This window comes from Dipodomys merriami, unplaced genomic scaffold (genome assembly GCF_024711535.1).
Source record: "Dipodomys merriami isolate MVZ:Mamm:240054 unplaced genomic scaffold, mDipMer1.0.p SCAF_556, whole genome shotgun sequence".
Taxonomy (NCBI): Eukaryota; Metazoa; Chordata; class Mammalia; order Rodentia; family Heteromyidae; genus Dipodomys; species Dipodomys merriami.
Window position 1 is genome coordinate 568,641 of NW_027206131.1, and position 25,487 is coordinate 594,127.

General features: G+C 45.4%; 1 protein-coding gene across 1 annotated transcript in view; it reads right to left on the minus strand.

Annotated features, from left to right (window-relative positions):
• LOC138812003 (uncharacterized) overlaps nucleotides 1-24,835 on the minus strand; it is a 175,690-nt gene extending 150,855 nt beyond the window's left edge. Inside the window, 3 exon segments of the mRNA XM_069999962.1 lie at nucleotides 4,847-4,919; nucleotides 5,942-5,981; nucleotides 24,534-24,835. Coding sequence (XP_069856063.1) covers nucleotides 4,847-4,919; nucleotides 5,942-5,945 — 77 coding nt within the window. The 5' untranslated portion in view covers nucleotides 5,946-5,981; nucleotides 24,534-24,835.
• Between the last annotated feature and the right edge of the window lie 652 nt (nucleotides 24,836-25,487).

The window sequence follows — 25,487 nt, forward strand, 5'->3', positions numbered from 1 at the left end:
CATCCCAGCTATATGGGATGCTTGGCTAAGTATAAATGTGTGGTCCAGGCAAGCCCTTGCCAAAAAGTGAGAGCCTACTCAGAAAATAAATAAAGGAAAAAGGGCTAGGAGTATGACTCAAGTAAGAGAACACCTGCTTATTACCAAGCGGAGTTCAAATTCCAGCACCATCAAAAAAGATAAAATAAAAATGAATAGCCACCAGTGTATACTCTACCTGGCTAGATTAAAAGATGTGTGAATTCTGTCTCAACAACCCTGCTTTAATAAGAGTTTAAAGACTATTCTGAAGATTTTTCAATATATGTAGAATCAGAATGGTCAAAGTATAAACCTAAGTGATTTGAAAACCATAGCCCCAATAATCTCGCCAATCCTGATGCCTTCAGTAATCAGCAGTACCAATGAATCAACCCCTAGACTCAAAACTCTAGGTAGTGAGAATGTGTCCTAAATTCTCTTTCTCATCCCAGCACATAGGAACTTGTCAAATCTGGCAAATAAATTGTTCCTCCTTTACAGCCTTGACCAGATCTATCTGCAAACATGACAGACATTTTTAACTTATTTTTCTGTGAATATGTTAGAAGCATTTGGTATTTAAAATCAGGGCTAACTTTATCCTGTTAGAAGTCAAGAGGAAGTTATAATTAGATATAAGTTAGATAACTATTTATTAACATTACATCATTTGAGCAAAACACTTCATCAAGAAGATATCTCTGTGGGAAGAAATAAACACTTTTCCTCACATTAGTGTATTACCAGAGCCCTAAGCCAAGCTATCAAAGAACTAAGTCAAAGGTTTTTTAAAGGGAGACAATGCAGGACTATGACTTGGTCCCATTTTTCCTTAGAATCAAAACTATTACCTAGTTGAATACTAGTGCCTATAATGTACCTATAATCCTAGCTAATCAGGAGGCTGAGATATGAGGATTCAGGTTCCAAGCTAGACACTCTTACCTCCAATTAACTAACAAAAAGCCAGAAGTAGAGTGTTAGCCTTGATCAACTGATGACTTTAAAGGCTCCATTTATCCTTTCTCCTTGCTTCTGGAACAGAACTTGAACTTACATATAACTAAATTTTACCTTCCTCTAATGCATGCATGCGTGGGGGGAGGAGGGGCCTGGGACTTGAACTCAGGGCCTGAGCTCTGTCCCTTAGCCTTTTTGCTCAAGACTAGTGTTTTACTACTTGAGCTACAGCTCCCCTTCTGGCTTTTTGATGGTTAATTGGAGATAAGGATCTCATGAAGTTTCTTGTCCAGGCTGGCTTTGAACTGCAGTCTTCAGATCCTTTCCTTCTGAGTAGCTAGGATTACAGGCATGAGCCACCAGCTCCTGGTCTCTGAGGCTTTTACTTGCAATCTATACTTCTGTAGACTGCTACTTAACATGCCATTTCTCTCATTGAACTGAAAAGCTCCAGTTCATGGACCAATACACAAATGAAGGTTTTTGGCAAAGGAGCTTGGATAACATGAAAAAAGCAAGGGAGATGCCTTCCTGGTAATAATAGAAGAGAATTGAAGAAGAGAATCAATAACTATAAGGTGGGAGAATATCACCTCTTTGAGGTACTAGAGCAATTTTTTCTCCAACAGAAGGAGGGAAACCACCTCATATATGCGTCAAAATCAGTAACTAATGGCACATGCAAGTTTCAAACATGAATCACTGGTTTCCGTGGTGATGCAAATATTGCCTAACAACTCACTGGTCAGTAAGTAACCAAGAAGACAGCAAGGAGGAAATTCAGGAATGGAACGAGGTCTCTATTTTCAGGAATATTTGCAAGAGCCTATATGAACCTACAGAATACTACAAGATAGCCCAGCTTCCACTGCACAGAGGCAAGATTTACCAGCCTCTCCTGCTCTGTGTGAGTCCAGCTCTTTGTCACACACAAACACACACAAAGCTAGAACCAGGAACAGCTGCAAAGGAAGTGATGACATTTTATTTACAAACACAGGGTTACAGTTAGAAACACAAGTCTCTAATCTTTCTCTGCTACTTCCCGCTGAGACCTGATAGCACATTTAGATGCTCTGTCCCTTTCAAACTAAACAAAACAATTTTCAGGCTAGACACAGGGCACATGGTTCAAGTGGTATAGCACCTGCCTATCAAGTGTCAAGCCCTAGGTTCAAATCCCAGTAATGCCTTGAGATAATTTCTCAGTAAAAAACAGGATTTTACAAAAAATAACTATGATATCCCTTAGAAGCATGTTTTCTCTTCGTCTGAATAGATTGGATTTTGTAAGAAGGTATGAATTTATTTAGCGTTGCAATAGTAAAGGTAATGAATGGGAATGCATATATATGCCCCCAAATCAAATTCGGTGATAACTTCTGACCAGCGTACACCATCCCTTGTACACAGGGGCCCCCGCTACACAGAAAAGAGACCACAGAGCAAACACTTTCTTTGAGTAGTGTCTGGATTGCCTCCAACAGAATCTCCTAGAGGATTCTCTAAACTAAAAATCCTAACACATAAACAATGTCTAAATCTAGAGTGCAGGCCTGCTCACTCAGAATCTCTGGGGCTGAGATTTGAAAATCTAGATTGTAATACTTATGTTCAGAAGTCTGGGGACCCCATAGTTAGCAATCCAGGATAAACTAAGGCCCCTAGACCACTAGGACAGAAGACAGGGCAATGGGGCGGGGAGGCAGGGGAGAGGAGACGCAAGCCAGGATTCATCAGTCAAAAGAAAGATTGATCTGACCACAACTCAATATAAAAACTAAGTCAAACTACACAGATTGTGTGTGTGAAACAAATATTTCACAAACAACACAGGTAATATATTCTCTGAACTAGTTATTCTATTTTTATAGTCCTGTCACTAACTGAAAATTGATCTCAGTTTAGTTTATTTATAGCCTCTATCTCACAAATAAGATGTAGTATAAAATTAGTGAAAACGACTGAGAAAGTGGTACAAACAGAAAGTAAAGCCAGAAAACTAAAGGCTGATGGAATGAATCAACAGCAAATCTAAATGCAACAAGGGAATCTAGTCTTCTAACTCTCAGCTTTCCAGCTATCAGGGTAAAGAGAAAAACATGATCAATTACAAACATTCTAGTATGCATCTGGGAAGAACAAAGCAATGGCTAAGAAGCACTTCCAGGACTCTGGCCAGCCTTCCACACGCTAATCAAATGTTCCCCACACTCTTCAGGGTGGAGAAAGTAAAACACAAGTAGGGGTCACATCTTTTTCTGCTGTTCTCACCTTCCAAGCCTTAGATTACCTAATTCATCCTCTACCCAGAGTACTTTGCACTCACATCCCTCCCAGTGAAGGCTACCATATTACAAAGACATTCCCTGGGGGCTTCCTCTCTCCACATAGTCATCACCCACAAATACAGTACTGGCTCCTCTGCATTTCAGTGAGTTTGTCCTAAATATGAGCTGAATGCTAATCCATTCTAGATATTTCCATAAAATCCTTGAAGCACAAAAATCAAATCTCAACTCTTGACTGCTGAGTCAAGTAAGTGACACTGGTATAGTTGTGTGATCTCAATGATCCGGCCTCTCATCCATTATATTAACTTGTGAGAAACAAAAAATCAATAAACAGGGGCTGGGAAGGTGGCTCAGTGGTAGAGCATTTGCCTTGCATGCATGAGGCCCTCAGTTCGATTCCTCAGCACCATATAAGCAGAAAAAGCCAGATGTGGGGGCTGAGACTCAAGTGATAGAGTGCTGGTCTACAGCTGAAGAACTGGGGGACAGCACCCAGGACCACAGTTCAGGCCCCACAACCGACAAAAAAAAAATCAATAAACAAACATAAATTTGCTTGGCTCAGTGCGCCTGGTACCTATTAATGCTAGATTCCCCTTTGCCCATCAGAGATCTTTTGGGTACTAAGTTTCCTTGCTTCTAGGTCCATTTATTGTCTTCACAAATCACTCCAAATTCAAGCTTCCTAAAGAGTGTGAAGATCACCCAGGAAAAAAGTTGGTTTCCAACAGTCATAAGCAAGTGACTATAAAGTGCCACATGTGACAAGATTTCCTGTCACTGTTCTAAGCATTTAAAAAAATAATAACACAGGGGAAACTGAGTGCTGCTACCTCACTCTTGTAATCCTAGTTACATCACATTTCAAAGCCAACCCAGGCAGTAAAGTCAGTGAGAGTGTTACCTCCAATAAACTACCAAAAAAACCAGAAAGGGAGCTGCAGCTCAATTTGTAGAGCATTAGCATTGAGCCAAAGAAACTCAAAGACAGCACCTGGGCCAAGACCAGGGGAAAGAAATTAAGGAGAAAATAAAAATCTGAGGCAAGAGAACAAACTTAAGTCATCCAGTATAAAGTAAATTCTCTAACCCAGCAATATTTAATTGTTAAAAAGGAAATATATATTTGGTAGCAGGATTCAGAAACATACTTAGTCTTTACTCTTGAATAGATTAACTACTTTCTTATAAGAAGTAGTAGAAGGGTTTTTTTTGCTGTTTTTATTTTGATTTTATTTTTCTTGGGGTCAGGTCATGGGGCCTGAACTTTCCTTCAGCTCTTCAGCTCAAGGCTAGCGCTCTACCACTTGAGCCACAGCGCCACTTCCGGCTTTTTTTCTTTTTACTTATGTGGTGCTAAGGAATCAAACCCAGGGCCTCATGCATGCAAGGCAAGCGCTCTACCACTGAGCCACCTTCCCAGCCCTGATTTTTTTTTTGTAGAACCTATTTTCATGGATGGTAAAGACATAAAAAATGTAGCATGCTAGGCCCTACACAGAAGAAACCCCTTACTCTGTGTACTGTCCTTCAGTGTAAGTATCCCAGATTAAACAATGTGACTGGCCTACCTTTTCTGTGATATAGAAGTTTGAACTGTCAGCATGTTGCAGGGCAAAGCACTCATGGTTGGCAAGAGATGACCTACAAAACATAGCATAAGTGATCAGAGAAACAAAAGTGCTCGTCTTCATTTTTATTCGTTCTACAGGGGTGAGGTGAATTACATTCACTATGATTAGAATGGAGTCAGTCTCAAATAGGCACAATGGGGTCTCTAAAGAAAATGGCTTTAACTCACCTGTTACCCTAAGACCAACAGTCCTTTCCTCTCTGAAGTTCCTAGACCAAGGCTACTGCTCACCTCTAAGCATTTCATCAAGGCTTGGGGGGGGGGGTGGGGTGGAGGGACTTAAATTGTGAGTGGCAACATTCTTCATTTTGAAGAATTGAGGCAAAGAAATGATAGCAAGGTAAATGGCAGCAATTTAAACGTGTGAGAATTAGCACATTGCCAATTGTCACTGAATTCTTTAACTCACAATCAGTTCACCCCACACAGATTGGAACACACTAAGTATGGCAAGTCTTCTCTAACATCCCCTAATACTCTATTCACAGTTCTGCTTTACAAGTCAAGAAATACCATGTGACTTTCCAATGTGCCCTTCCTCAGGATGGTCAGAACAACCCAGAGGGAGGAAAGGCGCGTCAGTCAGTGGGAAAATTCCACAAAACACACAATAACCCACGGACTTGTCTGTTAATTCTTCCACAGGAGCCTGTGGGATGCTTTCAGTGTATGTCAGATGGAGTGTGTATTTAACTCTTAGGAACATTTAGTCTAAAGGTTCCCTGCTTGGAAGGATGAAAGGAACGTGAGTGTTCAAAAGAATTAATACCAACCCTCTGCACATATGGAGCCAGACATTCCATGCTTTCTATTCTTCAAGGAGTAAGGGAAAGATTTTGGTGGAGAAAGAAGGGTAATTCTCACAAGGTAATTCTTTGTGACTAGGTAGGTCACATGAAGAGTTACGAATAAGATTTATGGTTATCATTTATTTATAGGATTATGGATAATATTCTATCCCTCCAGCGGAAATACTCTATGTTCCTGCCAATGTATGGACTAAATGCTTCAGAAGAATCTTTGCAACACTTACCCATCACACACTTCTTTGATTATTGCAGACATGTTTTTTCCTGCAAAATAACAAAAAAAGGAAATATTGTGGTTTCATTCCATCATTTTAACTGAATAAAATAAAGCCACGTTAAGTTAAAAAAAAAAAAAAACAACCTCTTGGCAAGGAAAATTTACATTTAGTATTCTTAGTTCTGAGTGAACTCTTACATTTTTAGGGGCTTGAACTCTAGGCCTGGGCGCTGTCCCTGAGTTCTTTAACTCAAGGTGAGTGATCTACCACTTGAACCACAGGGCCACTTCCAGTTTTCAGTTGGTTAATTGGAGATAAGAGTCTCAAGGACGGGGCTGGGAAGGTGGCTCAGTGGTGGAGCACTTGCCTTGCATGCTCAAGGCCCTGGGTTCGATTCCTCAGCATCACATAAGAAAAAAGCCGGAAGTGGCGCTCTGGTGCAAGTTGTAGAGTGCTAACCTTGAGCTGAAGAGCTGAGGGACAGCGCCCAGGCCCAGAGTTCAGGCTCCACGACCGGACCCCCCCCCAAAAAAAAGGGAATCTCAAGGGCTTTGCTGCCTAGGCTGGCTATGAACCATGATCCTCACAGCTCAGCCTCCTGAGTTACTAGGATTACAGGCATGAGCCATCAGCACCTGGCTATACTTAACATTATTAATTGTACAAAGTATATAGCATATTTAAATTTTGCCTTGTTAAAGTTGAGACACAAATACACTTTATTCAAAGATCTACCATGCAAGGAGAAACCTGCAAGTTCAAGGAATAACCAGAATAAAGCAAGCAGCCAACTGGCTTTATAAAGACAAGGCTGGATTCATGAGATTCTTTGAAGAATGTGGCAAATGGGACATGAGATGTTGCAAAATTGTTCCTGCAAAGTACACAGGATTCTTCTCCCAAGTGTGGCCCCATAAAACGTCAATCTCACAGCATGTTTGGGCTCATACACTGGAGTAATGTGAGCAGGACTCCATGTGCCACCGTGTCAACTGGCGCTGACCACAGCTGTCCTCACAGCCACACTTGTGCTCAGCCTGTCCCCCCGAGTGAAGGAACGCAGTGAGGAAACATTCACTTGCCCAGAGATCTCCAAACTCTTTCTGTTTGGGATGTGGACAGACACAGTCTCCAAGATCAGAGAGGACTGTGTCCACCAAGAGAACAAATCACAGATGAGAAATGGATGGTGAAGACAGGAAGAGAAAACCAAGAAATGTAATTCATGATCCAGGATTTTCAGATATGCCCATCAAGAAAATCATATTTACATATATACTATATATATGCATAATCTTATGTATACATATATATGTGTTGTATGTGTATATATGTATGAATGTATCAATGTAGAAGCATAGTCTATGCCTGCCTCTCTGACAGTAGGGTTGGTTCACTTCCTAGCTCTGTCAACTTGTCTGCATTGTCATCTAGCACTTCCTTAGTTTGCCCCACTAGCAGTATCTGTCATGCAGACTGAACTTCTGCATCGCTCAGGGCTGTTGGGAACTTAAATGGCTATAAATTAAATAGGAATTAATTTGTCAAAGTGAAACATCCTAGAAAGGGAGAGGCCTCCTTTTTCCTCTCCTGATACTCAAAGAGCTTTTTATCCCCAGAATATACTTGTGTGGAAACAATGTCACTCCATCTGCTCTACTGGGGAATTTTGAGCACTGTCCATAGAGTCTTCCCCCAGGACTCCTGTAGCTCCTGTGCAATTCCTCACCTCATTGTGCAGCAGGTGACCTACACTTCGCTACCTCAACATCATCAAGACAGTATCTGCCTCTGCCCAGAACTCTGCTAAACACAGTTCCTGAGAGAAGAGAAAACAAGAATATCTGTGTTTTCACATTTTTAATTTATTTAAGTATTTTTTGTCTGTGTTTATTTTAGTTGTTGCCTAGGCCTTTACCTATTCATGGGGTAAGACACAGACACGGTACAGACCAGAGGCACATGAGTGTCTAATGTTTAATTATCCACTCACAGAACTGGCCTGTTCACTGGCACATTTATGCTAGCTATTTTCAAACATTTAACTAATCCTTTTTGCTACTTTTTATTAGCACACATGTATATAATACAGGGGGATTTCATTACTATATTCCATAGATGGACAACACAGTGGACTTTGAGCAAGTTCACCCCTTGTTTTATTTACATATTTATTCATTCATTCATTCATTCATGTTGTTGGTCATGGGGCCTGAACTCTGCCTGGGCGCTGTCCCTCAGCTCTTTAGCTCAAGGCTAGCGCACTACTGCTTAAGCCACAGTGTCACTTTCAGTCTTTTGTGCTTATGCGGTGCTGAGGAATCGAACCCAAGGCCTCAACATGCAAGGCAAGGACTCTACCACTGAGCTACTTCCCAACTCCCCCCCTTTGTTTTTTTTTTTTAAATCACATTCCCTTAACCCCGTTTGCAGTGTTGAGTGGGTTTCATTATTCTAGCTTCTTATATCCCGTATATATGTATATGTATACATATATATATACTAAATGCATATATACGTACATGTGTGTATATATGTTTGTCTCTATCTATATGTCTATTTGTTCTTCATCTTATACATTACTCCACAGTCCCCATTTATATCCCTGTGCCACCATCAACTACCTTTGACATAATGGGTTAACTTTCATAGTTATTCCTTCTAAACTGGGGGTTTTGTTCAGTGGTACAATATACACTTGTATGTATGTGGTACTGTGTTCAAAACCCAGCACCAAAAAAAGTTACCTCTTCTATCCAACTTCACTCTTGTACCCATAAACCATGCTCTCTTCACTTCCTCCCCACACCCCATTTTCATGGTCTGTTAATCATCATTCTATTCCCTAGTACCTCGAGACTAACCATTTAGCTTTTACAGGTTAAGGGAAAACATGTGTTGTGTCCTTTTGTTTTTAAGGGGGATTATTTATGTCGTTTAACATACTGTCCTTCAAAACTAATCACTGTAAGTGGGGAAGATTCAGGACTGAGGGTTGGAGGGGGCGTTCTTGACATTCTGAGTTGGTTTCCTCTAGAACAAGAATGGAAGTGGTGACAGAGGCCTATAGTGGTACACTCCATGCACAAGTCCTTGGTCTTAGCAAAGATTGGTCAGCTGGTCATGGTTCTCACTGAGAGCAAAGTGGCAGATGAGTTCTCACAATTAAATGTCAGAGGAGCTTTAGGAACAAAACCTCTCCCAGGAGACAACAATTTTGCAAAGACAACACTTTTGTGCTTCTAGCTGCCACACACTCCTCCAGAATGTCAGTATGTGGTAAGGTCCATCAGAGACTCTCCCATTGCCAAATCTGGCTTCTTGTTCCTCAAAATAAGGTATAAATAAGCAGGCTGGGGTGTAATCTTAAATTACATGGAAGCCACAGATCAGAAGAGGAGACTGACACTGACGTAGGACACAAGTTTGAACGCCACTGTTCTTCCCAATTTAGTTTTTTAGGTGAGGCTTCCCAGGCATACTGTGAGTTTTAATTAAAGTCTGATTCAGAGATACAGAATCAACTTAAAAAAGACAGATGTAAATCCCCCAACAACAAATCTACCAAAAAACAACTGTCTGATAAATCAGGGACTAAAGACTTAAAGAAAGGGGGCTGGGAAGGTGGCTCAGTGGTAGAGCGCTTGCTTTGCATGCATGAGGCCCTGGGTTCGATTCCTCAGCATCACATAAGCAAATAGAAAAAAGCTGGAAGTGGAACTGTGGCTCAAGTGGTAGAGCGCTAGCCTTGAGCTGAAGAGCTCAGGGACAGTGCCCAAGCCCAGAGTTCAGGCCCTACAACCGGACCCCCCCCCCCCCAAAAAAAAAGACTTAAAGAAAGAGCTGGGAAAGAGGCTCAGTAGTAGAGCGCTTGCCTTGCATGCATGAGGACCTGGGTTCGATTCCTCAGCACCACATAAACAGAAAAAACCAGAAGTGGCACTGTGGCTCAAGTTGTGGAGCGCTAGCCTTGAGCTGAAGAGCTGAAGGACAGCAGCTAGGCCCAGAGTTCAGGTCCACGACCGGCAAAAAAAAAAGGTTTAAAGATAAACGTCTCTGAAGAGGAAATAAGAATGGCCAATAGACACATGAAGAAATGCTCAACTTCTCTAGCCATAAAAGAAATGCAAATCAAAACAACATTGAGACTCCACCTAACCCAATTAGAATGGCTATAATCAAGAACTCCAATAACAACAGATGCTGGAGGGGATGTGGCTAGAAGGGAACCCTACTGCATTGTTGGTGGGAGAGTAAACATTTTCAACCACTGCGGAAAGCAGTATGGAGGTTCCTCAAAAGACTCTACATAGAGCTCCCCTATGACCCAGCAATCCCACTTTGGGGCATTTACCCAAACAAGGCCATACTAAGGCTACGAGCACAACTATGTTTATTGCAGCATTATTTACCATAACTAAGATATGGAACCAACCCAGATGCCCCTCAGTGGATGAACAGATCAAGAAAATGTGATATATATCTATATGTACATATAGATGTATATGTGTGTATGTCTGTCTGTGTGTGTGTGTGTGTGTGTCTGTGTGTGTGTGTATGCACAATGGAATTCTATGCCTCCATCAGAAAGAATGACATTTCCCCATTTTTGGGGAAATGGAAAGACTTGGAAAAAATTATAATAAAGCACAAAGAACCATAGGTCCCATGGTTTCCCTTATTTGCAAAAATTAATACATTTCTAGGACAAGCAGAAAAGATCAAAAACTATATACATATGAACACATGAGATGATGTTAAGCGAAATAGGGACCCCAAGATAGGGATACAAATTTTTTCTTTCTTTCTTGCTATTGTTTCTAACGTATTTATAATGTACTATGTGATTTTTTTTTTGGTTTTTTGTATGCTCCTTCCCCATGGTATAACTCCTGTTTTCACTGTATTTGATTCCGGTGCCCTGCGTCTTGCATATACACTTCTCTAATTTGGGGAGGGGAAAGGAAAAAACAAAATGCTTAAATAGGGATACAGGTTGACCCACTGTACCAACGAGATATACGAGACACGATGTTGAAAACAAACTTTACAACTTCAGCAGGGTTGGGGGGGAAATAGTTGGGGAGGTTGGAGGAAAGGGATGGAAGGGGAAAAACAAAGGAGGAGGCAACAATGCTCAATAGAATATATACTCATTACCTTGCTCATGTAACTGTAACCCCTTTGTACAGTATTTTTACAATAAAAATGTACCAAAAAAGAGGCAGATATCTCTGGGGTTCCATTGTATCTAGAATATTCTGAGCGTGGTTATATGACATGAACAAAACCCACCAAATACAAAGCTTAGAGACTCAATATAGAAAGATTAAAGAAAAAACTCAAGGCCACAAGGAATGGCAGCTACCTGAATGTCCACCATCAGCTTAGCCAATTAAAATGACTGTTATATAAGGACCCTGCAACCTAGCCAATGACTATTACATAAGGACCATGGAGCCTAGCCAATTAAAATGACTGTAGTGCCACTTCCGGTTTTCTGGCAGTTTATTGGAGATAAGAGTTTCATGGACTTTCCTGCCGGGGCTGGCTGTGAACCTCAGATTTCAGCCTCCTGAGTAGCTAGGATTACAGGCATGAGCCATGGCACTGTAGCTCAAGTGGTAGAGTGCTAGCCTTGAGTTGAAGAGCTGAGGGACAGCGCTCAGGCCCAGAGTTCAAGCCCCACTACTGACAAAATATATATAAAATAAAATGACTGTACGGACAGAGCTTGGCTTTAGGGTCCATTTTCTGGTACTTCTATCTGCTCAAATCAATGTGAGTTCCTCAACCACCCAGACCCTAATGCCAGCAATGTTTTCAGATCTCACCCTGGATATCCATTCTTGTCTTCTTTCATCAATCAGGTCGTGGATCTCATTGTATTATTCTAAGTCTGTGGTTCTGGGTCCCAACACTCTTAAACATCTCACTGTTAGAGCATTTGAACTCTCCTCCATTAACTGATGAAATGTACAAGCATAAGTCATCACACCCAGTTCCCTGGGCCTCCATATGCCCTGGTAGTACAGCAGGTTCTCCCACCTCCCCACCCCACCCCAACACCTTCGCTGGCTCTCTGTGTCTACACTGCAGCCCAAGAGAAGCATGGACTTCTACTTCTATCTTCAATCTCCCCATCCCTTGTCTTGTTATCTGATCTCCTGCCTCTCTCATCTCAACATGGGATGACCATTACAGTACACACACACACACACTGGAGACCAGGAGCTTTTCTTCTGCTTCCCCAACCCCAGGGCCTTTCTGAGCACCAGCCCATCTCCAGTAATGGCTTCCATAAGTTGCTGATGACAGTGTTCAATCAACACAAACTTAACTTCCATGAGCTTTTCAACTCGCCTACAAATGATGATACCCAGGCACATTTCTTGTTTTACATTTACAAGACACCAAGTCTCCTCATCACTCCTTCCATAGGCGCATCTTCCATGCTCACTCCCAGACTCTTACCACCACCTTTGTTCTCAGGATTCCAGCAGCAGATCCCTGAAAACAACCTTGCACCTTGTTGCTCTCATTCGCTCCAATCCCATGCTCCCACCCCCCCTCCCCAATTGTGCTTATGCCTCTCTGTTGTTGTAAAATTCAACATGATTTTCAATGAAGATTAGAACATTGAAATCTCTAAGTTTGACCAGAACCTCGTATCGTTTGGTCCCAAGAAATCCTGTTTTATACATACTTCTCATAGGAAAAAGAAAAAATGGAAAAGTCCCTTCACCATACTTATGCCATTTGCTCGACTGAAATGTCCCTGTCCTTCTTTCTGCCCCCCTTGCCACAGTGAGATATTGCTCATAGCAGAGCTATCCTCCCAGCCCTCCCCAGAGAGATGGAACTGTTCTAACTGTACTTAGTACAATAACTGACTCACCCAGGAGGACTTTATATCTCTCCCTTTTCTTCTTGTCCTTGTTCTTCTTGAGAACAAGGCATCTTAATTCATCTCAATGACTTCCTCACCTTCCTTCCTTTGGTCTTGGCTACCACAGTATGTAGGGGCTAATCAAATCGAATCAGAGACTCAGTAGATCTCTGTTAAATAAACAAAAAAAGTCTAGATTTACTCATGTGTGTGTGGGGGGGAGAGTGTCCCTGGGCTTGAACTCAGGGCCTAGGCACTGCCCCTGAGCTTTTGTACTCAAGGCTAGCGATCTACACCACTTGGAGCCACAGCTCCACTTCTAATTGTCTGGTGGTTAATTGGAGATGATAGTCTCATGGACTCTATAGCCCTGGCCAGCTTTGAACCATGATCCTCCAATCTCACCCTCCTGAGTATCTACAATTACAGGCATGAGCCACAGCACCTGACATAATAAAGCAAAATATTTTTAAGGAGAGCTTGAAGCCATCAGCATATTCCCTATCTCCTACCACATGTACCATGTTTCAGTGGCTCTAAACAGCTCCTGCCACAAGCTGGCAGACACACAAAAGCTGTCACTCCACTCTGAACAGAATCAGTCTCCTGGGAATCATGGGAGGTTCAACTTGGAAGAATACTGGGTAGCCTGCAGATGATAAACCAGACACCAGTACCACAGCCATTTCCATGGCTGTTGTACCAAATAGGTGAGCTATTGTGCCCAAGAGCCAACCCTGAGCAAAGCTCCCACACAGACCACACTCATCTAGTCCCACCGCTTTATCTCTGCCTGCATAAAGCCCTCAGGATGACATGAGCTCATTGTCTGACCAGTAAATTCAGTCAGAAATCTTTCCCAGTGATCATATTTGTGAACATTTGCCTAGCACACACAAAAATATTCCTGCCTACCTTGCCAGCTCTTCAAGGCCTGGGGCACCCTGCATAATACATAGCTAGCTTTCTGTAGACTCACTGGGAAATTTGCCTTTCACCTGGGGGAAAGAAAAGGCCTCAAAGAAATTTTGATTACGATGAGCAAACTGGCTCTATTCCCTGTATTCCATAAACCTAAAAAGTGAATTCAATTGGAAAATATTTGGATTTAGAATATTGTATCAAAATTACTTAACTGCTTCAGTAAGTTTTCATAACTCACAAAATCCATAGCTAATCCTTAAACCTTCTGTTTCCAAAGCCGTGTTTTCAGCCTCAAAACAGTTTGTTTTGCAGGACTAGCACGTTAGTGGCCAGGCTTCTATCTAAGCAGTAGTTCCCAAGTCACACTTGTCCCTGCCATTATCCACATGAAGATCAGATTACAGCAGACTAGTCTTTGTTCTTCATTTTAGATGTGTGTGTGTGTGTGTGTGTGTGTGTGTGTGTGTGTGTGGCATAACCTCCTTGTAGCATACCCACAAGAAGCTTCTAAGACCATCTGTCACCCAATAGTGACTAAGAATTTTTGCTACGTGGGAGTCTGAGAGCTGGAGGATCCCAGGTCAAAGCAAGCATAAGCAGAAAAGTCTAGGAGATGCCTTCTCCCAAAATAACCAGCAAAAAGTTTGGCTAATGGCATGACTCAACTGGTGGAGCATCAATCTATTAGCAGTGAGGTCCAAGCCTTAAGTACTGCCAAGATACACTATATGCTTCCCAATTCTTTTTTCTTGTTTTCCTTTTCCTCCCTACCATAGCCTTGGAGGGCCTGGAATAGTAAGGCCTTATGCACGCTGGGTTTGCACATTATCATCACCTACAACCCCAACACCTAGAAGAAATAAAGCATTGTCGTGTTTCTCCCATCAGAATGGAGGGAAGGTTTCTAGAACAGGTTCAGCTGAGGAATGAAACTGAGAAAGCACTTCTAAAGAGTCTGTCCCTGGACATAAGTGAAGGCCAGACGTGATAACAACACACCCAGTTCTCGGCCAAAGCTTTGATGGATAAGAGTTGAGCCAACTTACTGTAAAAGTGACACACACCAGAGAAAATGGGATTCAGTGGCTAGCAGAAATGTTTCTCTGCTGCTGACCACCTTCCATTGAAAGTATAACTGCTTGAATGTGTGTAGATGTGTGCATCTGACACAGCCAGCACCTACTTATCATGTAGCAATGGAAGAAAGAGTCTCATTCCCCCAAGTCAAAAATGTTCAAGAAGTTAAGTGGTGACTTTCCACTGAAAGAACTAGACCATGAATCCACTGGAAAAGTCTGGGCCATCGTGAGGCAGCATGGATCAGGGTGGGCAGGATTTATGGAGAAACCATCCTACCAAGGCTTACTGGAATTCTTACTGGGGGGGGGATGGGGGGTCCGGTCGTGGGGCCTGAATTCTGGGCCTGGGCACTGTCCCTCAGCTCTTCAGCTCAAGGCTAGCGCTCTATCACTTGAGCCACACCGCCACTTCGGCTTTTTTTTCTTTTTCCTTATGTGATGCTGAGGAATCGAACCCAGGCCTCAGGCATGCAAGGCAAGCACTCTACCACTGAACCGCCTTCCCAGCCCTCACACATCTTGCTTAACCAAAAAATGTGCAGTCTGCCCCAAACCTTTCAACTGACTCTATTCCCGAGCCACAGGATTCATGAAGGGCCCAGGGAAAAGCCACCTGTGGTTATACATTTTGGTTAAAGAGCCCAAACACACACTAGTGCACACGTGCATACTCGTGCAAACACACACACATACACACATATATACAATTATTTGGAAATGCATTACACTTCAAAATCAAGGCTAATTGTGTGTAGCAGCATGGGGAAAAAAATGGCTCACAAAGGACTTCAGAACCACTGAACACCAGAATCCTAAACTATGCCAATGAACCGAAAATGAAAAGGTTCAGAGGACAGAAGGAAGGAAGGAAGAAAGGAAGGAAGGAAGGAAGGAAGAAGGGAGGGAGGGAAAGGAGGGAGGGAGGGAAAGGAGGGAGGGAGGGAAAGGAGGGAGGGAGGGAAAGGAGGGAGGGAGGGAAAGGAGGGAGGGAGGGTATGGGGCTGTGACTTTTGAGAAGCCTGCTTGGGGAAGCTCAGCTAATCACCAGCCCAGGGGTACAGCTTAAGCCATCAGTTGCAAGAGCCAGAGACACAGGTAAACACAAAGGCATGTCATTACATAAGAAAAGAATTTGGCTGGGTTAGGACACAAATCTCCTCAGGCAAACTGGGTAAAGATTTTATACAAACAGGGGACCAGGTGCTGGTGCCTTATGCTTATAATCTTAACTATTTAGGAAGGTAAGGTTTGAGAATCACAGTTCAAAGCCAGCCTGGACAGAAAAGTCCATGAAACTCTTAGCTCCAAATAATCAGCAAAAAGCCAGGAGCCAGAAGTAAAGGTATACCTCAAGTGGTAGAGTTCCAGATTTGAAAGGAAAAAAGCTCAAGCCCCACCCAGCCTGAAAGAAAAAAGTTCAAGTCCCAGTGAGAACCCCAAATAAATAATTTAATCAAGTAAACAAGTATCTCTAGCCTCCTGCTGCAATATTTTGGGGACACTAACCAAGTACCAATATCCTTTATTACCCAGCTAGCCAAGAGACAAAGAGCTGTTTGGTCCTTTACTCACTGTCCCTGTCCTATACATGTCTTTCTTTTCTGACTCAGACCACTAAGTAAGCCATGCTGGCCCAGTTACCAACCCTCCTCCATCCATCTTATTCTTCTTATCCTCTAAAGGTGGCTATCAACTCAGTCACCAGCACTCAGAATCCAAACCTTGTTAGAAAAATAAGACTCAAAGTCACCAGTCACCACTTCTCCCTGCCACCATGTAGGTAAATAAGAGAAAGAAACAGGAAGGTTGAAATTGCAAAGCATTTAGGGAGCATTAGGAAGACAATGAATGGCCTTTTAGGAGTGAAGGAAACTGGGGAGGAAATGTGGAGAACCTAAGGAAAATAAAGCAACACAAAGGGCAAAGAAACCAAGGAAAATTAAAGGAACACAAAGAACAAACAGCCAAGTGGGAATCCTCTACGTGGGAGTCCTACTTCTAGGCTCAAAGAATGAAAACCCAGCTTCCACCTGCTGCAGAAGTCTAGTTGCTCTGATATCATACAACTGCTCTCACTTCTTAGGCAGAACAAAGCAGGGGTTCTCAGCTAGGCAGGAGTGGGAAAGGGAATAGACTGCTCCCTGAGAAGACAATCTGGAAAGTGTAGACACATTTTTGGTTATCCCAACACATGACCAAGCCAGTCTCCTGAAGTGGGGAGGGAAATATTTTGGTTATAAAGCTTGAAATGTCAATAGCATTGAGACTCAGACTTTGTGAAATAGAGGGCCAATTTCAAGGGCAGTTCTGCAAGTAGAGAAAGAAGGCTACCAGAGACCTGAGCATCCCCCATGAGGAAAGCCATCCTGCCTAACAGACTCTGTATTCATCTATGGTGGAAAACACCAGAGGCACCCTGGGGCCTATGCTCCTCTCTTCACCATGACTCAGTGCCCTGTAATCCTAGCTACTCAGGAGGCTGAGAGCTGAGGATCCCTGTTCCAAGCTAACCTGGACAGGAAAGTCCATGAGACTCTTTATCTCTAATTGACCACCAAAAAGCCAGAAGTGGAGGTGTGTCTCAACTGGTACAGCACCAGTAAAAACCTAAGAGAGGACTTCGCCCTGAATTCAAGCCCCAGTACTGGCACACACAAAAATAACACACACACACACACACACACACACACACACACACACACACACACACACACACACACACTCGTTCTTCATGGCAAATAGTCCTTTTGATGAATTAAATTGCACTCTGGCTCACATGCCAGAGTACATCTATCCTGGGCTAGGTTGATGGGCACACTGTCCCTAGGGGAAGGTGAAAGCCAAGGTCATCTGAAGAATGGCACATCCAAAGAGGAGTTAGCTCTGCAGAGCTCTGCCTCAGTGGCAGCAGGTAGCCCTGGTTTCCATGGCAACCCGGAAACCATCCCTCAGAAGCAACAGCATTCACTTTTTTTTGTTTGTGTTGTTTTTATTTTATTTTTTATGATGCTGGGGACTGAAGCCAAGGTGGCATGCAACTTACCACACCAATTTCACCCTCATGAAATTAGTGCTGCAGCTTCTTGAGTACCTGGGATTACAGGTGCTAACAACTACACGTGCCCTCTGAGCAATTCTATCAGCATGCATGATGATGATCCTCCCCAGAAGCTACTGCAGGAAAAGTCTTACTCAAGCATCCTAGTCTCTGAGGCTGCCAAGTCCAGGAAAACCAACAAGAGAAGCAATCAACCAGTACGTGCAGACATCAGGATACAGAAGATGAAAAAGGGTAGCAGAAAAAAGAATCAAATGTATTGGCTTTAGGCTCAGATATGCTCTCCAAATACCCCAGGGGCATTACACCCCTCCAAGCCCTAGGTATAAGGCTGCTAGGTATAGATTATGTGCAGACTCTCCTTGGGCTTCCAAACTGCATGCGGGAAATGGGTTCCTGCCCACAGGAAGAATCAACTAACACCACTCTGGTTCTCCAACCCATGTGCTAGTGCTTACCGACCCACCATCCCGCCAAATACTGCTCTTTGTACAGAAATACAGTTCTCCCTGGAGCAGATCAAGTACCAAGAATCCAGCACTTTCAACTGAGGAAAAGTTTTGTTCCTACATTATTAACTCTTACAACTAAAACAGCCCAAACTGTAGCCTCAATTCTTAAAATTGTGGTTCCAATAATAATCTTGCTTCATTTCTGGAAGACAGTTAGCAGAAGTGGGGGGAGGGAGGGAAAAGGACCTCAGAAACCTTGAGCAGCATCTCCTTCTATTTATACATGTGACTAATTTCTCCACTCACCACTATATCAGGTTGTGCCTGCAGTTGAGTCCATTTGGTGAGCTAGCGTTCCTGTGCCCACATGCACTTCTAACTCCTTGGACTCCACTCTCCCATCACCTCCCACACACACCTCCCTTGGCTTGAGGACAGTGACAAAAGTGCTCAAATTATCCGAGCACTGACTTTGCAAAACATCAGAAGATATACTGCAAAGACAACATTAATTTCATTGAAGCCTGTCAGGCTTCAGTTGTGGTTATGACAGGTAGTCATGATAGCTAATAATCACACAGCCTAAATTATGCTCAGAACTGAGCAGAGCAACTTGTGTGCATGCTGCACATGAGCTGGCTTTGCTTAGTAGCCTGCAAACACAAATGCTGACATACTGGAAGGCTTGGAGACGGGTAATGTCCAAGGTCACACTGGAACTCTGGATGGAGGGCTGGCTTTCACATCCTTACATTTTGACAGTGCTGAAGTTAGAAACCCTTGACCTCCTTCTTTAGATAAAGGGTATCAAGTCCCAACTGGCTGAAATGCCTAATTGAATCAGATACCGCAGCACTGGGGCTGCTAGCAAAAGAGATCTGCCAGGGTCTCCGCAAATCTCTTAATTAAAATCAAACATATGATAACTGCTCAGCATAAAATAGGAAAAGGAAGGCATACCAGAGTAAATTTCCAAAGATCTTCAAAGTTCTAATCTAGCACACAGATTTACTTCTAAGTACAGTAACTAAGTAATTCTGCACCACCACAGTGAAAAGCATGTCCTTGGTCTCTGATCCCTCCAGGAGGATGATGTTTGGGCCTAGCACAGTGCAGTTCCATAAGCAGACAAAAAATGGGAGGATCTAGGTTTCAGATCAGCCCAGCCCAAAAAGATGTTGAGACCCCACATCAACAGAAAATTCAGCAGGGAGCAGCAGTGTGCACCTGCCAGCCCAGGACCAGCAGTCCATTCACGCCAGCAGGGAGGAAGAGTGAGACCCTATCTCAACAAATGACTACAGAAAATAGACAACTAAGGGCCTGGGTCACATGGTAATGTTCCTGCCTTGCAACACAAAGCCATGAGTTCAAACTCCAGTACAGAAGAAAAAAATTGCCTTAAAAGAGGCATTTTTTAAAGTGAAGCCAATGACTGACACTGCTCCTGCTTCAGGCTTTAGAAATAGTAACTTTTACAGATTATACCAACAGCACATGGTCCACCAGAAATAGCTATATCTTTCTTATTTCAAGATTCTCGGAGTCACTACAAAGTTGTGACTCTACAAAGTATAGATTCTTAGAACTTCCTGGGTTATTAAAATTCTTTTTTAGAAAAGAAGGGCCTAGAATGTTCCTTTGTGGTACAGTGCTTGCTTAGCATGCATGAAGCCCTGGGTTTGATTCCTCAGTACCACATAAACAGAAAGAGCCAGAAGTGGTGCTGTGGCTCAAGTGGTAGAATGTTAGCCTTGAGCAAAAGAAGCTCAGGGACAGTACCTAGGCCCTGAGTTCAAGTCCGGGACTGGCAAAAACAAAAAGAAAAAAAAAAGGAAAGAAAGAAAAGAACAAGACACACTGCTGGTCACAAGTATAATTCTAGCTGCTAATGAAGCTAAGAGGTGAGAATTGAGGTCTAGAACAGCAGTAGCACACAAATCCCAAGCAAAATCACAAGGCTCTGAGTTTAAATCCCAGTATGGTATCACACACACACACACACACACACACACACACACACACACACACACACACACACACACACACACACACACACACACACACCATATCAAGCTATACAGTACTCATTAAGATCAAGTGTGTGCACAGAGTGAGACCATGAGGATATTCTTAGGAGAGGATCACAGAGGCTCAATAGCTATGTACAGTTGGTCATATAAAACAATATTTATCAAAATGAACTCCAGGAAAAGTGGGTTCTTTTTCTTTGTTGCTGTTTTTGTTTTCTTTTCCTCTTGTCTTGCTCATTTATCTCTTTTGGGGAGGGTAAGGTTGAGCACAGAAATGGAGGGACAAAGAGTGAACAAATGCAGCAGCGGTATTCACTATACAATGTTGAAAATGACTGTACAACTTGTGGGTTGGGACTGAAGGAAAAAGTGGGGAGAACACAAGGGAAGAGGTGACCTTGTCCAAATAAGGAATGCACTCATTACCTGACTTATGTAACTTGACCCCTTTGTACATCACCTTTACAATAATATATTTTTTTTAAAAACCCAGTGTATATTTTGTGAAACAATTTCTCCTCTGCTCACCTCCACTGCAGGTTTTATCATTTAGTTGTGTTTGCTTATTGTGCCAGAACTGAGGCTTTATTCAGGTCCCAGGCCCTGTTCCTGAGGTTGGTGCTCTAACCCTTGAGAGCCACATCTCCACTTTAGGCTTTTTGATGTTTAAGTAGAGATGAGGGTCTCTTGGACTCTCCTGCTTGTGCTGGCCTCAAACCTTGGTCCTCAGATCTCAGCCTCCTGAATAGAATTACAGGAGCACCCACCCAGGCCAGGCCTACTGCATGTTTTAAATGGCTGGTCTGAACAGACAAAATGGGCATCATTATGTCAGGTCCTCCTTAAGTGTGCAAGCTCTAGCCTAGTAAGACTAGACAGAAGCCAAACTGAATGTGCCCAGCTGCCTCAAGCACTTTCTGCTCTGCAAGGCAGCCAGGTTGAACAATTCCCAACCTTTTCCAAATTCAACAGAATGTCTGCTAAGCCAACCTTTTCCAAATTCAACAGAATGTCTGCTTGGATGGCTGGGGGCACTCAAATGTGCTTGCTTGAGCTTTGGTAACAAAGCTGAATGGACCTACTGTCTCAGCAGAGGCAGGGGAAAAGTTCCCACTGTAAGAATGCCCCTCTCTCAATTTCAGTGTTAGGCAAGGAGATGACAGTGTCTGCTCCAGGCAGCTCCCACCCCCAGCAGCAGCCTCTGGGCAGGGGCTTCAAAGTCTTCCCTTCCGGCCACTCCTGCCCAACCCACTCACACCCAACACACTCAAAGGGGGGCAAAATAAGCAAAACACTCAAACTGTCTTATCTTCAATCCTGTAATTTCAGAAAGATTATGACTTTGAAGCACTTGTCAAAGCTCTTTATCTGCTTTCTCCTTTTCATTTTTCTTCTCCCTGGGGCATCTCTCCTGTCTTCTTCTCTGGAGTTGTCTGCTCCTAGCCTGGACACCTGCCTCCCTGCTCCCTTCCATGGCTGGGAGACCATGTGACACAGTGGGTAAATGGCCATGGTATGATGCATTAACAATCATGACACATTTTGTCCACTAAATAAAGGATGCAATAACAGACCAAGAGTAGTATGTGTTTTCACTCTCCAAGGAAATCACCTCCTGGCCCCTTTCTTGTCTGAGATTCTAAGGGAGGAGGGGGCAAGTCAGTAGAGGGTCTGAAAGAACAGTGGCCACCAACAGACAAGGGTCAGGCTTCTCCATCTGCTCCAGATGCTACAGTCTTCCCTGGGTCTCTTTCCCTGGTGAGTCTCTCCCTAAACAGGCATCTCTTCAGTCAGACATTTAAGGAGCACCTACTAAGGGTGCTCCTTAAACTAAGGGCTAGGAATCCATCCAGTGTGTAAACATTTTAAGGTATTTTCCTCTAGAAACATCCATTCTAATGGAAGAAAGACAATAATGAAACAAGTAAATGTATCATGCCAAAAGGGAAAAATGCTAAGAGAAGAAAAGTGAGAACAGCAGAGGACTATGCAAGGCTGCTTATTTATTATTTACTCAGTTGATTATTTATTTATGGACACTAATAGGGCTTGCACTCAAGGCCTGGGCACTGTTCCTTAGCTTATTTGCTAACGGCTGGTGATCTACCATATGAGCCCCACTTCCACTTCAGGCTTTTTGGTGGCTAATTGGAGGTAAGAGCCTCAAGGACTTTCTTCCTCAAGCTAGCTTTGAGCTGAGATCCTCAGATTTGGCCTCCTGACTAGCTAGGATTGGAGGCATGAGCCACAGACACCTGACTTCTGGTAGCTGTTTCAGATGGGGTGGTTTACCGTGTAAACCCACAATTCAGCAGACCAAAGTAAAGGAATTAAGGGAATGAGCCATCTGGTCTTGTGGGAGAAAGTGACTCATGCATGAAAATGAAATCTGCAAAGGTCCTAGGCTAAGAGCTCAGTGAACAAGAAAAATGGGATGTGCTCTGCATGGTTGTACTGGACAAGGGCTATGTGTGTTGTGGGGCACATGCCATCCAGCACTGGGGACCATCCATACTGCAGCCAGTTGCGGGTCCTAAGTTTCCCCAGACATCTGCCTGAGCCTGCCCCTAGCTGATACCACCCAAGAGTGTGGTTCCTACATTTCCCCACAAGTCCAGCCCCAGCCCCAGCTGGAGATCCCACCCTCATTCTTTCACACATTAGCAGTTCATCTAATTAACAACAAGCACACCAGAAACTGCGGACATGTGTAATGGGAGAGGCAGCTGGCCACACAAACTTTTCAATCCCAGACTTCAATACATACAGCAGTATTACTGTCAAGAGCTGAGACTTAAAATTAAGTGTGTTGTATGTCTGCTGAAGCTCTGGCCGGCTAACTTAGCAGGCTCCCCAGTTCTGTAAATGAGGGGACAAAAGCCCTTGAAACAACCTTGGAGACATGCAAACCTGGAGCAGAAAAGACCTCAGTAGCTGCTGGCAGCCTTTGCAATCTCCAAGTGCAGAGGACTGGACCAGGCCCTCGGGTCCCTAAATTGCTCTCAGAGACTGGCTCTTTCAATGCAGACTCTCAATTACTCTTGTTTTCTAGCAATCTTCTTTTAATTCTCAAATTTTTCCACTGTCCCTAACCTCAAGCCACAGGCAGGTGCCTTTGCCTCTGGGGCCACAAAGCCCCCTCCACCCCCCCCCCCCAGTGTTCTGGGACATCCTACCCCTGACAGTGAGATCCAAGAGTCCCCAGCAGAGGTGGGAGGCCTGTGCAGGCTGAGGCCTGGGGAGCTGTCCAGGGCCCTGGGCTGGCCCTGCGGGGACCTGCCCTGCTGGAGGAAAGCCCTTTGGCAATAAGCCTGGGTTGCTCCTGAAACCAAAGGCCCCTGACCCTCCTGACCAACTTCCATGGGCCCGGGGCTGAAGGATCCGTGGGAGGGGAGGCCCTGGAGGCAGAGCACTTCCCCCCCTCCTCCGCCCCCGCCCCCCTCCCCACTGCACGCACCTGCTCTGAGCGCTCAGCCAAACTTGCACTCTGGCCTCACGCTCCGCCCAAGGCTCCGTGTGGACTTTCCCAGCCCCAAGCTCAGCCAGAAGCAGAGGGCGTTATTTCCTCAGCCCTGGAAGGCACCCCACGGCCACCGGAGCCTCTCTCTGCGTTCCGGCTGCGGGACCCCTCTGCCTCGTCCTGCGGGGTCCGCAGGGCGGGTCCACGCCTCCCGCCCGGACCCCAGCGGGACCCCCGTCGCATCCCCACGGGCGGGAGTTTGCGGGGATCGCAGCTGTCCACGGCGCCCCCTGCGCCCCCACGGCCTCATCCATCGCGGCCGGCCCGGTACCGCTGCCCGGGGCGCTTCTCGGCTACACACAAGCACGAGCGCAGCCCCAGGCCCGGCCAGCCGGGTCCGGAGCAGCTGCCCCGAGCTCCGGACTCGCGGTCCCGACGCCCCCGCGAGCCAGTCCCGGTGCACACGTCTCGCTGGGGTCTCCGGCCCTGAGGCGTCCCGGGGTGTCGCACCGGCCCGGGCGCCCTCTCCGCTGATCACCCGGCCCCTGCCCGGCTCCGACCCCCTCCCCGTCGGCCCTGGAGCCCCCTGTCCGCCATCCCCACCGCCCCACGCCGGTCCCCTCCCGCGCACCCCGGAGCCCTCCACGCCCACACCCGGTCCCAGCCCCCCCCCCCCCCACCGCCAGCCCAGGAGCCCTCTCACCTCCCGGGCGGCCCTGGAGCCCTTTCCCTTCTCCACCGGCCCGAGGTCAGCGACCCCGCGCGGCGCGGGCCAGAAAACTAGGAACCTGCCCGGGCCCCGATCTCCGGACAGCAGCGGCGGCGGCGGCGGGGGTTCCCGGCATCCGGAGCCCCGACGACCCCTCTCCCGCAGTGCATGGAGGCCCCGCGGCTCTGCGGCCCGGCGGGCGGCCGGGCGGGCGGCGCGCGGCCGGGAAGCAAATCGCTGCTCCACGCGGGTCCCCCAACTCTGCTCGCACTCACTCTGCGGCTCGGGCGGCGCCGCTCTCTCACCTCCTCTTCCTCCCGCCTGCCCCCCCCCCCCCCCCCCCCCGCAGCCTCCGTCTGCACCTGCGCAGAGCACCGCGCGCTCCCCGGCGAACTCCAGCCAACCGCCGGCCCGCGCGCGCTGCGCTCGCGCCCCCGCCCGCCGCCCGTGAGCCGAGGACGGGGCCCGACTTCCCCACGTCCCCACCTCACACAGAGGGAATGGCCACAGCCCGCGCCCAGACTGCGCTCAGGCACCGAGGGCGCAGGGAGAAGGCCTGCCACCGTCCACCTCAGCCCCCGGGGCCGCCAGCAGCGCCTGCAGCTCTGCACAGGCTTCCATTCCATTATTTTTATGTTTTTGCCCATCGTGGGGATTGAACTCTGGGCCTGGGCGCTGTCCCTGAGCTCTTCAGCTCAAGCGTGCCACTTCCCGTTTTCAGGTGGTTTATTGGAGATAAATTTCAGGACTTTCCTGCCCGGGCTGGCTTTAAAGCGGGATCCTCAGATCTCAGCCTCCTGAGTAGCTGGGATTACAGGCGTGAGCCACTGGCGCCCGGCCGATCTTGGGCTCTTGAGTAGCTAGGATTGCAGGTGTGATCCATAGGTGCCCAGCCACCTTACTTTTTGAGTAAAACAAACCACCACTGTGGTGACAGTTTTGTAAGAA